At 30.4% G+C, this 12,631-nt stretch overlaps 1 protein-coding gene across 1 annotated transcript in view; it reads left to right on the top strand.

Annotated features, from left to right (window-relative positions):
• Positions 1-1,325, top strand: part of LOC147807609 (uncharacterized) — a 56,723-nt gene extending 55,398 nt beyond the window's left edge. Inside the window, exon 3 of the mRNA XM_087166590.1 lies at positions 436-1,325. Within this exon, the coding sequence (XP_087022716.1) occupies positions 436-744 (309 nt within the window). The 3' untranslated portion in view covers positions 745-1,325. The remainder of the gene's footprint in view (positions 1-435) is intronic.
• The last annotated feature ends 11,306 nt before the right edge of the window (positions 1,326-12,631 follow it).

Consider the following 12,631-nt stretch of genomic DNA (forward strand, 5'->3'; position numbering starts at 1 on the left):
TCAATATTACCGTTGATTGTTTGTATATGATTTTATCAATTTTTAATTATATTTAGGAAAATAAGTATGCACTTCAATTTTGACATGTATAAACATATTGTTTGGCGCAGCATGTCCACATTTGGATTTTGTGCCATTAAACTCTACATTCAATCAATCAATCAATTCGCGGCTAACACCTGGCGGTAGTGAGTTATTCTGCATTACTGTTAATTATCCTATAATTAAAATTGTCGAAATTAAACTCTTAGGTTTTTCAACGAATCTTATAAATTCCATATTTTAGTTTTGCAATTTTATGGAAAGAGAGAGTTATTGATAGTGACTCAGTGAGTGAAGATTTTGCGTATTGTCTAAACAGTTTGTTATAAGCGTATAGTCAATATTGATTTTCCTAATGCATAAGTAAAAACACAAATATCTATACATATTTAGAATGCTGAACAGGAAGATGAAGAAGAATTAACTGCCACACCAATACAGAAAAAACCCAAAAAAGTCCCTGACCACATGGATAAGGCCATATCTCTTTTACAAGGAATTTCAGACGAGGCCCGTGAGGAGATGAAGGAAAAAGAGCCTGTGGATGAATTTTCGCACTTTGGAAGAAATGTTGCGAGTCAACTGCGGCAACTTCCTTTGGATGATGCCTTACAGTTGCAAGTCGATATACTTCAACTTATTCGCCAACGACGAGTCAATCAAAACATATTAGAAAAGGCAATGGATTGCCTCAACGAATAATTTTTATTTAATTGCTTTTCCTAATAAAAGAATAAATATGGTTTTGTATTTAGTGCATATTTTAGGTCTCTCACTTGTTTTAGGTTATTCTTTGGGAAAGATTTTTGTTCCTGAGAAGAGGAAGAAAAAAAACCTTAGAAGCGCTATTTTTCTTTAACAAACTCAAAATTTTTAGAACTCTACCGAACCTCATAAATTTCATTTTTATTTATATTGACCCTGATAATGCGAACAGAAGTGGATATTCTAATTTTATTCCAAGTTGCAGTTCTAAATAAGAAGTTTTCAATTCGAATTGAAACTCAAACAATCCATAAACCTTCAACTTTATGTGCAACCGGCTGATCTTGGTGCAATGCAGGTATGCAGGTGCAATTTTATTCCAATGCAGGTGCAATTTTATTCCAATGTTGGGAAAATTATGCACATTCCAAACAAAATTAGAGCAGAATATTATTGATTTTGGAATTTATAAACCAAAGAACTATGACAGAACTATATGCAAATAAAATAAAATAAATATAAATCATAGATCATGCAATTTGACTCTTAAAATCAATTCTAATCAAGGAAAAATAAAATATATATATATTTACCACTAAACAGTCTTTTAGTGCTTCGTAAATTGCATCAAGAACCGACGGGAGGAACTTCGATATTGTGCTTTTGGGCACTCTGTAAAGGGCTTCAAGACTTGAGAAATTATCACCAGAAGCTAAATACCTCAATGTGATTTGTAATTTTACAAACGATGGAAGAGCTTTTCTCATACTTGTATCCTCCTTCCTTATCAACGGTTCAACTCGCTTCAAAAGTTCGTCAAATTGTTCCGGTTTCAGACGTAAATGATTTTTAAAAGTTTTAGGATCTTCAGCTCTTACTTCAGACAGAAAATGAGTAGAAGCTCCAAAAGCAGCTCTGCGATCAATCCATTTTCGAACCCACATTTTACTCTTTTTTTTAAGGTTTTCCAAATCTTTTACTAGCATATCCACTACAATAGCTACGCTTTCAAATACGTTCTCCATTGCATGAGCAACAATAACCAAAAAAATAGTAGGCAACGCTATAAATAAGAAAACCTAACTCTCGTTCCAATAAACTTCTGATTTTAAGATAACTCTCACGTCGACCATCGGGGGGGCACAAATTTTCATACAGTGGAGTGCCAACTTTTCTTTGGTAGAGGGGGACGAGATTTTCTTCATCTGATTCACAGAAGAAAAACATGCCTCATAATAATATTTTTTTTTAGAAATTAGATATGCTTTCTAAGTTTTTTTCGTCATAATATGTAGTTAAAAAAGAATATTTTAAAAATAGGTACCAGTAATAAGTCATGTATATATATTGGTTGCTACACAATTTTGCCCCTGAACTCTTTAATGTGAGTGTAGCAAAGCAATCATATTAATTACTAATTTTTATTAATAAATTAACATATATATTGAGTTAATGAGCTAATTAGCTTAGTAATTTATTTAAAATGCATGCATATATTAATAAAATAATAAATGTATGTTTTTAAGTGTCTGTAGTTATGATTTAATGATAGTGGAAGTAACTGCAAACTTTCAAAGACAAGTGCAACAAAGGGGTGTGATGTCTATTTTTCCTTCCCCATATAAATCCATGTATTCGCAGCAACAACAAACTAAATAAAAAGAGTTGAAAATAGCAAAAGTTTAAGAAATCCACTGTAGAGTTTGGGAGAAAAATAAAGGGTTGAGGAACGAAAGGGTATGGAGTCTATTACATTAGGGCACTTATTTACTTCAGGGGCAACAGGGTGGATTCTTTTGACTAAAAGGGCAGTAGGGTGCTGCGCCCTGTTTACCCTGCTTAAAATGAGCTCTGATATATTATATTTCTTTTATCCCTCTATAATTTTTAAGGTTTCATTAACTAATATTTTTCTTAAAATCGCATGTAAGCTTTAATGCAGGATTTGGTACATTTTTATAATTGTCAAAATCTGTTTCCCATAGTGTCAGTAAATATGGGCACACACAATTAATTTAACTTATAAAATGAAAACCCTACAAAAAAAGCTTTTAATCCTATGTAAAAACATTACTTTGTGTTTATATTAAGTGACCTGAAATCTTTAGCATTCATACATACAGGCTATAAGGCTCTCAACATACTTGGCCTCTAACAGCAATGTATGCACTGCTTTAAATGTAAATAACAAGTAGCAAACAAGAAAAAAATTATAAATTAAAGTAGCATAGAAAGTTTCAAGTTAAGTTTAAAAATGTTTGGCATTTAGACTGTGGTAATTGGAACTCTAAATTCATGTATATTTTTATAAATTGATGTTCGATAAAAATTACATATCATAATAATCTTAATAAAACACAAGTAAACTACATAATAATGCTAAAATGAACCAATCAATCTGCCGCCATATGGCAGAACTGTGGAAATAATTAATTGGTGACAAATTTTAAAATGGAAAACAGCATTAGAATAAGTAACTAAACTTATTTAAGTAAATGAAACAATGTAATCTAAGGAACTAATTTAAATGGAATTTGCTGAAATTCTCAATAGGCAAAACTCTTAGTATGGCTTCATGTATCAAATCACTGTGAAACTTATAAAAAAAGTACATAATTGTTTTTATTTAGATTTTAATTATAAGATAATAAACTAGTAAGAGAAGACAGTTAACCCAAGTTACACAAGACCCATTTATGGTCCCATTCTCATCTGCTTCAGCCCTATGTTTTTTTAAAAACTTCCAGCAAATCATTTTTTATATACCTGTGTACTGCATGTAGGTCACAATCAACTGATTGCATTTTATTAACTACTGGTTCCAAATATGCTGAATATCTAGAAATAATTGTTAAACATATTACGAAAACCACGCAAGAAGTTGCTAAGTCTAACTGATGAACTTAGGATCTTGTTTCTTGATTAACTTCTTCATCAAAACTTAGATTCTTTTAAGATGTTTGGAGAATTGTTTAATACATTTATATTTTTCAGTCCATCTTGTGTCACACAACATTGGAATATTTGATGCTTTTTTCCTCCGTATATGCTGAATATCTAAAAAAATTAATGACCGTTTTTATTGTACCAATGGTGTTTCGTACCTCCGCTAGGTTACTCAAGACATTGACGACTAAATTTAGTCTGTGAGAAACACAGTGAAAGAATATAGCTTTAGGATATTTCTGTCGTATCCTTTGTTGCACCATTCTTAATTAATAGTTAGCCCTAATTAATTAGCATATTTGAAATCACCCTCAGGAACCATTAAGATTGACACTTAGTTCGTGAAAAACCGATCATTAGAACAAAAGTTATTCAGGGTGATTCGTTCTTTTCTTTTCTTTTTCGGACTGTACATTAAATTACATTACAGTATATGCAACTGAAACTATTTATATTTCATTCATCATTTTATATAAAACACTTTTCATAAGTTTCCTCAAATATAAAACAGACATCTTTTGAAAATTTCTATTTTAAATGATGTAATGGGAGCTATCCAGGTTACTTCTCCAACTGATATCAGAAATGCCTCATCCACCTGGCTCATGGGTACAAAAGGCATTGCCATCACTCGACCAAACGGACGTCACGGTGAACGTTGACATCACTGGTCTAATAACTAGTTTGTACTCTATATCCACGCCCTCTAGTGAACTGCGGTGCTTGTTTATTGCAGCTGTACATAATTTGTTCTTTTTTTTATTTGATTTTTATAAGTTGTAATGATTAATAATAATTGATAACATTCAGTCTCTTTGCCAGAAAAATCTGAAATTCGCAAATTTTATGACAAATTTTTTTAAAGATTTATAAAAAAAAAACTAATATGTTTTTAAAATTTAATTCTTTATATCATTCTGAAATTCAAATATTTGAAATAAAATAAAACACACAATTTATGTACTTACAAAAAATAAATAAAATAAAGAACATTTTAGTAAACATTCCAAGCTAGCCTGTTAGCGTACAATTAGTTTGCTAGTAAAGCGTTTTCTTGGTTTTCATTTGTGTGTAATGGAAATTCTAATTATTTTCATTCAAAAAGTTTTTCAAAGTACGATTTTACTCCTCTATTTCAATAACAAGGTACTTTGAAACCTGGGTCATGTTAAAAGTTAAAAATATAAGAAAAGTATTTCACAACATCCACTAAGATGACAAATTGTCTGTCAAGGATGATAAAAAAATTAATGGTTAAAAAAATAATTCATTGAGATAATGAACATACAGCTGTAATGTTATTATTGTTCAGTTATCTAAAAGACTTTTTCGTGGTTTTCCTTTGCATTTAACGCAACATTTGATTTGTCTAAATTTTAATTTAATTTTAAATAATATATAGGTTACTACAAAAGCTTTTATAAACATGATTTTACTCTGATATTTAAATTGCAAGTTACTTTGATATCTGGGTCGTGTTAAAAGTTAAAAATATAAGAAAAGTATTTCACAACATCCACTAAGATGACAATTTGTCTGTCAAGGATGATAAGAAAATTAATGGTTAAAAAAATAATTAATTGCGATAATGAACATACAGCTGTAACGTTATTATTGTTCAGTTATCTAAAAGATTTTTTCGTGGTTTTCCTTGCATTTAACGCAACATTTGATTTGTCTAAATTTTAATTTAATATTAAATACAATATAGGTTACTACAAAAGCTTTTATAAACATGATTTTACTCTGATATTTAAATTGCAAGGTACTTTGATTTCTGGGTCGTGTTAAAAGTAAAAAGTGTTTTACAACATCAACTAATATGACAATTAGTCTCTCAAGGATGATAAAAAAAATTAATTGTTGAAAAAATAATTCATTGCGATAATGAACATTTAGCTAGAATCCTATTACCGTTCAGCAATCTAAAAGACTTTTTTGCGGTTTTGCGCAAAATTTGATTATTTCTATTTAGTCTTAATTGAAATAAGTTATTTTCATAACTTTAATGATTATGATTGTACTCCAAGTAACTTATGAGTAATTTTGATTTCTGGGTTGAATTAAAAATAATAAGGACGTTTCCTTATATTCACAAAGATGTTAAGCCATCTATCAAGGATGGGAAGAAAAAAAATTATTGATTATTTAAAAATAACTTCTTTTAGATAATGAACATTTAGCTGGAATACCTATTACCGATAAAAACAATCTGAAAAACGCATTTGTAGTTATAATAAACGCATTTGTAGTGTAACGCATGTAACGCAAAATTTGATAATTTAAATTTATTTAAAACAGGTTATTTTTATAACTTTCATAAGTATATAATTGTAATTCGATACTTAAATTGTGGCTTATTTTGTTTTACTGGTTGAGTTAAAAAGAAGAGCTTTTCGTTTATATTCAGCAAGTTGATACCTTATCTATTTCATAATTTTATAACCGTCGTCGAACAGCCGACCTAATTATGTGCTTACGCCTACTCATGTTTAACTCCGTAAATTCAATTTTAAATCATATCCAAAAGACAGGGAAAGTCCTTTATAAAGTATTGAGAGAAATTTGCCTCCATATTGGACTTCTTGATGGAACTAGCCCGCATTTACGTTACATTTTGAGGAAAACATCCCACGGTTAGCCTGACTTCAAGGAGACTCCTGATCTTCTGAACCACAACGGCTAGGCCTGATTAATAATAAAAAATGGCTGCTTATAAAAAAATAATTTCATTGAGATAAAGATGAACATTTAGTTGAAATCCTATTACCGCCAAGCAATCTGAAAAACATTTTCTAGGTTTTCCTTTGCGTGTAACGCAAAATTTTATTACTTTAATTTCAACTTAATCTTGGTTAAAATAAATTATTTTTATAACTTTTATAAACATTGTTTTACGTCGATATTTAAATTGCACGTTACTTTGATTTTTGGAATGAGTTAAAAATTACAAAAAATATGAAGAGCATCTCGCTATATTCACCGAAATAATTGACTGTCTGTCAAAGACGCTAAAAAAATTATTTTTTATATAAAAAAAATTCAATACGATTACTGAGCATTTCGCTGGAACTCCTTAAGTGTCAAGCAATCTGAAAGATATTTTCGTGGTTTCCCTTTACGTGTAACGCAAAATATGATTGTTTGCTGCCTTTATGAATGTTTTTTTAAAGAAATGTTTAAATATTTACATAAATTATGAATTATTTTATCTATATTCCTTGTAAATCAAAACAAAATGAAGAGCATTTGATTGTGGGCAATTAATTAGCAAGGTACATAGTCTTACGCGGACATTAAGTAATGAATTGGGAGATTTTGATACTGATATATATATATATATATATATATATATATATATATATATATATATTATAATTATTTGTGCAAAAGCATTACTAAAGATCGGAAATTAATAGATAATACAATCGAGTTCATAATAAATACTACGAATAATTATTTTTATGAAAAAGATTTTTATTTTTAATTCTCATCGGAAATTTTAACAAATTTACAGTTGCATGGCTTTAAAAAAATGTGTCATTGATGTGCATTGTTAATTATTACGATTTTAAAGCAATAATAGTAAACTTATAAAATTCAAAGGATTTTAGTTTCGAACTCCTTCTGTTAAATCATATTTTTAAATATAAAAAAAAATGCTAATATAAGCATCTATACTTCAGTTATAATAGAACCAGACGCTTCAAACTAATAACTATGGTTGGATAAGTAAATACCCTTCCTTCGGTTTTAATTAATCTAAGTTCTGAAAACCAAAACTAAACAAAACCGAAACTATAGTATATAATTGCTCGTAATCTGAATGATCTCTGCTTTTAAAGCTTCAATAAACAAACAAATAAATTATGAGTAATGAATAGACATCTTTAAGCAATATACAAAATAATATACTGGTTTACGGAAATGAAAAAGTTTTAGAATTTAAATTAAATTGCTTTTTAATGATCAACACTGATTACGCGCAATGCAAAGGTACGGCGGGGATGTCAGAAAATAATCACTACGACGACGCGAACGCCACTTTTTGTGCGTAAAACCGGTCTGTCAAAAGCGTGTTGCTTTTCTAAACCCCCCCCCCCCGGGAAAGTTAAATGTCCTTATCCCCTATATTAGTCCCTGGAAATGGGATACCAGTCCCAACTCTTGTACCTGGTAAGAATTTTTTTTTAACAGCTCTAAAAGTTTCAAGAATTTTTATATCTATCTTACTAATATTTTTATTAATATTATATATTTATTTGCTTAATTGTACTTTTTTTACATTTCACTAAATTAGAATCTTATAATTGAATAGAATACCTCCGCCTACTCCATCAATCATTCCCCCTCAAGGGGTTTACCTTCTATAGGTGAACACAGGGTGGCAGGACTCAAAGAACAACAGCAAAATCAGAACATGTTGTCTTTATGAAATATTTCAACGCCATCTATTGGCGTTAATTTGAATTGAGGAATATTAGTGATGGAACATGCCGCCCACCTTGAAATAGTATTTCAGCAGTGCTTGAATAAACAAAATTTAAATATATATGTAAAAAATTAAGCTTTTTAAGAATACAAATAACTTTATACACAATAACACGTTTTACAAAACAAAAAACATAATTTTGTGACATTACGTTTATAAGTCCCATCGGAGGTTTTTAGAGTTACTACCCTAAATATGTTATCAAGACCAGGGTGCAATTGTACGATTATGGTTTATGGTTTATTTAAAATGTGTTAACTAATTTATTTAAAGACGGAGATAAGTTCAAGAGTTATAATTATTTTTTATATCTATTTATAAACCCATTTTGCTTAGTGCATTTTTTTAGTATAAAGAGAAATGAGGTATCTTTAGTATAAAGTTTTTTTGGCAACAGTGTAAACATATTTGTTTGTGTAACACTTTTTGATGCTACTTAAGTATTATACCATCAACCCATTCAGAAAATAAATTTATATGTGGTTCAAACTATAATTTTTTGCATGTAAGAAGTTATCTTCGTATTTTATTTTACTGTTTATGATTCTAATACTTACAAGAGCAGAAATATAAAATTTATTATGTATGTAACATGAAATAAAATTAAAAAACATCATAAGATATGATTAAACACTATTTAAACTGTACGATGATTAAACACTATTTAAACTTCTTTGTCATGTCTATGAACGTATAGACATTTGGATTTGATGGCACTCATCTACGGCTTAATTTGGAGTGCCACCCCTCAACATGGTTGTTTGTCCGTACATTGTCACGATTGTCGAACTGATTCCAAATGTGCCTACAAAATAAAACACTGTTAAAAACGAGGTATATCTAAATAATGGTGGAATATATTGTAGTACTTAAATCTAAAATGCAATATAATATTTTTCTTCAATTGAATATAGTTCTTTTTGGGACATTCTAAGATGATCATTGTATTTTTAACCTGTAAGAAATTTGTTACCTAAATTAAAAAAAAAAGAGTTTAACAAAATTTCACTATTTTGAAAAGTCAGAGTATTAAAATCAAATACTAATATAAGTAAATAAACATATGTTTGTAGTACCTGAAAAATGTTGATTTTTAAAAAAAATTATACTTGCAATAATTTTTATTTTAAAAAAACAAATGTTTAATTTTATGTCTTTATAATTGTTTATTTCATTTTGTATCATACTGTGTTTCAGAATGTTAAAATTGTAAATTAAAGTCATTTGATACAAGATTGAGGGAGATTCAATAAAATCAGCCTGAAAAATTTCAGAATTTTTTTCTGTGTGTGCGTGGTTATCTTATTCAAATAAACTGCAGTTTTAAGAAATTCATTAATAAAAAAATTAAAGTACGTATAAAATTATTTGTAAAAAAAAAAAAAAAAAAAAAATTATAAATAAATTCAGCATTTAAATGTTTTTCCTGAAACATTTTTCAAATGAATAACAGAACTTTTCACTTTAAATTGATGCAATTTCATGAGGTTTTTTTTTTTTTTGAATCTAATCTAAATTTTAAATTATTCAACAAATTATTTGTATAAAAATTAAGAAGTAACTGAAATTGCTTTTTATTTGGAATAATAAATAGAATTGCACACATAGTTAAGAAGCTGTATCACTTATAAAATCTGCTGCATGACTTGCGGACTAAACTGAGCACCAGCATCTACCCGTGTAATTTTCATGTACGCTGTAAAATTGTTAATTTGGCGGCTTGTTGGAGCATCGCTTGTAATCGTCATGAAGTTATCCCCTATCTGGTGGATAGGTACAAGAGGAAGGGCTGATAACCGCCGAATCCACCGCCTTGTGTCTTCACAGTTTACGTAAGCGGATACCAGACCTAACGCTTGAACCTGAAATAAAATTTTGACACTAAAGTGAGTGTTAGTGATACTATTCTCAATTCTTAAAATTTTACTTTGAATTTTTAGTCTTTCTAGTGTACATGCAGGGACTAATTCAGATCAATTTTGGTACCGTTCCTTGGAACCTTCACAAAAATGAATCAAAACGGCATCTTCCAGAAATTTACTAAGAATGTCGGTACCATCTAAAAAAATCTACCAGAACATCGACACTTGACAATATTCTACCGAAAATCGACACGTCCATTATCATTTTATAACAAAAGAAAGGAAAAAAAGGCAGTTTTATATTTGTACTTTTTTCATTTAAGAAATGAATCGACTTATCAAGCTTCAAGACATTATATACTTGTTTTTAGTTTTTTAATCTTTGGTTTAATATTTCTAATAAGGAATGTTTGAGTCTTCATAAAATAGTGTCTTTTGTTTTCATAATATAGTGACTGAGTAATATAGTGTCTTCATAAAATAGTGACTGAGCTCAAAAAAAGAATCAAAGGGGTTAGTATTTTAAAAGTTGCGATGTGTTTTTTTTTTTTTTTGTATCTAATGTATAATTTTTTAATCGTATTTATTATGAAAAAAAAAAACCTTTAAAACTAATTATGCCATTGATTTCAAATTCTATGTCATTCAATTTAGGATGTGATATTTCATAAAAAAAAAAATTTATCTTATATTTTCAGATGGGCCCCTACATAGCGCAACAAAAAGTGCACTTGAAAAGTATAATACTTTTTATACGTGAAAATACTTGCAAATTTTGAACTGTTCTTTCTATAGTCTGAATAACTTCATTCGATTAAACATAAAAATATAGATAGGAAACAAACCCTCACTTGTTTAGATAGCCATGCCAACTGCTTAAATCGCTACAAATACAGAATTGTACTTTTTGTGCATGAAACCCTTTTAAATTTTAGAGTATTAGTTCGATCATATTGGTGATTGGTTTCATTCAATTCAGCGGGGGGGGGGAATGTATCGGAAGTAATGTCTTTCTAGCCTATCAAGAAGAAATTTTATTCTCTGCTCTAATCATCCAGTTTTCCTCTGAAAAGGGGGGAAAGCAGAGAGAAGAAAAAAGGAGTTTTCAGGCATAATTTGTAATGACAAAACAAAATTAAAATTTTAACCATTTGTTTTATTGTAACAACAACCGTTACAAAACCATTCTTTGCTTCTAGGAGTGGACTTAAAACCGGCACAGAAAATATGGTACCATGCTAAACACGAATCACATTGTAGAGAACATTTTGAATAAATGTCTTCCTGGCAAATGGACTTGTGTCTTACATCGAAAAAAAGCGTGTCATACCAGATTTTCAAAGTGGCATCCGTAAGGGCCGTCAAGTTTAGACAATATTATTGAACTGGAATCCAGAATTCGTAACGCCTTTGTCCGGCGGAATCATCTTGTCTCTGTCTTTTTTGATATTGAGAAAGCATACGATCGGACTTGGCGTTATGGAATTCTCCAGACACTGTTTGACATTGGACTCCGGGGTCATTTGCCAATTTTCATCAAACATTTCTTGCTGAGGCGTTATTTTCGTGTTAAACTAGGATCTACATTTTCTGATCTTTGCGTTCAAGCGGAAGGTGTCCCACAAGGCAGCGTTTTAAGTGTCACATTATTCATCATGCATATTTCACCAGTTTTAAACTTCTTGCCCCCTACTGTCTCTGGCTCTCTCTATGTCGATGATCTACACATCTCGTGTTCAGGATCCGACATGAGAGTCATCGAGCGACAGCTGCAATTAGCTGTGAACAAGATCTTAACTGGTGTGATCAGAATGGTCACACGCTTTCACCATCTAAAAGTTGCTGTATCCATTTCTGCCGTAAACGCTCGCTTCATAATGACCCTGACACCTCCATCCGAAACATTAATATACCAGTCGTGCCACACACGAAATTTTTAGGAGTCATTTTCGACAGTAAGCTGACTTTTAAACCTCATATCAGGCTATTACGTAAACAATGCGAACAGAAACTGAACATTTTGCGTGTACTGAGTAATATATTGTGGGGAGCTGATCGCTTAGCCCTGCTACGCATATATCAAGCGCTGATACTTTCACTGCTTAACTATGCATGTGCAGTTTATGGCTCTGCAACCGCCTCCAATCTACGTATCTTAGATACCGTACACCATGCAGCTCTTCGCATTTGTTCGGGAGCTTTTCGTACATCCCCCGTTGAAAGTTTATACGTTGTCTGCAATCAAATACCATTAGATTTGCATCGCATGAAGCTATCTCTCAGTTATTACTTTTCGTATCATGTCCTCTAGATATCATCCACTAAAGCATTATGTAATTTCATCAAGCTTGGAGAGATTATATGCAGCTAGATCTTCTCACGTCCGTCCATTTCATGCTCGCATGCGTTTACTCATTCAAACTTCTGACATTTGCAAATCACCATCGCAATCAGTCGATCATCTTCTCATACCTCCATGGAACATTATACCATATCAATTTTATTCCCCTTTTATGATGTATAATAAATCTAATGTTGCACCCATTATCTACCAGCAACTATTCATTTCTCATCGTCACCAATA

Source organism: Parasteatoda tepidariorum, chromosome 6, assembly GCF_982258835.1.
Source record: "Parasteatoda tepidariorum strain Cologne lab strain chromosome 6, Ptep-v5.0, whole genome shotgun sequence".
NCBI lineage: Eukaryota > Metazoa > Arthropoda > Arachnida > Araneae > Theridiidae > Parasteatoda > Parasteatoda tepidariorum.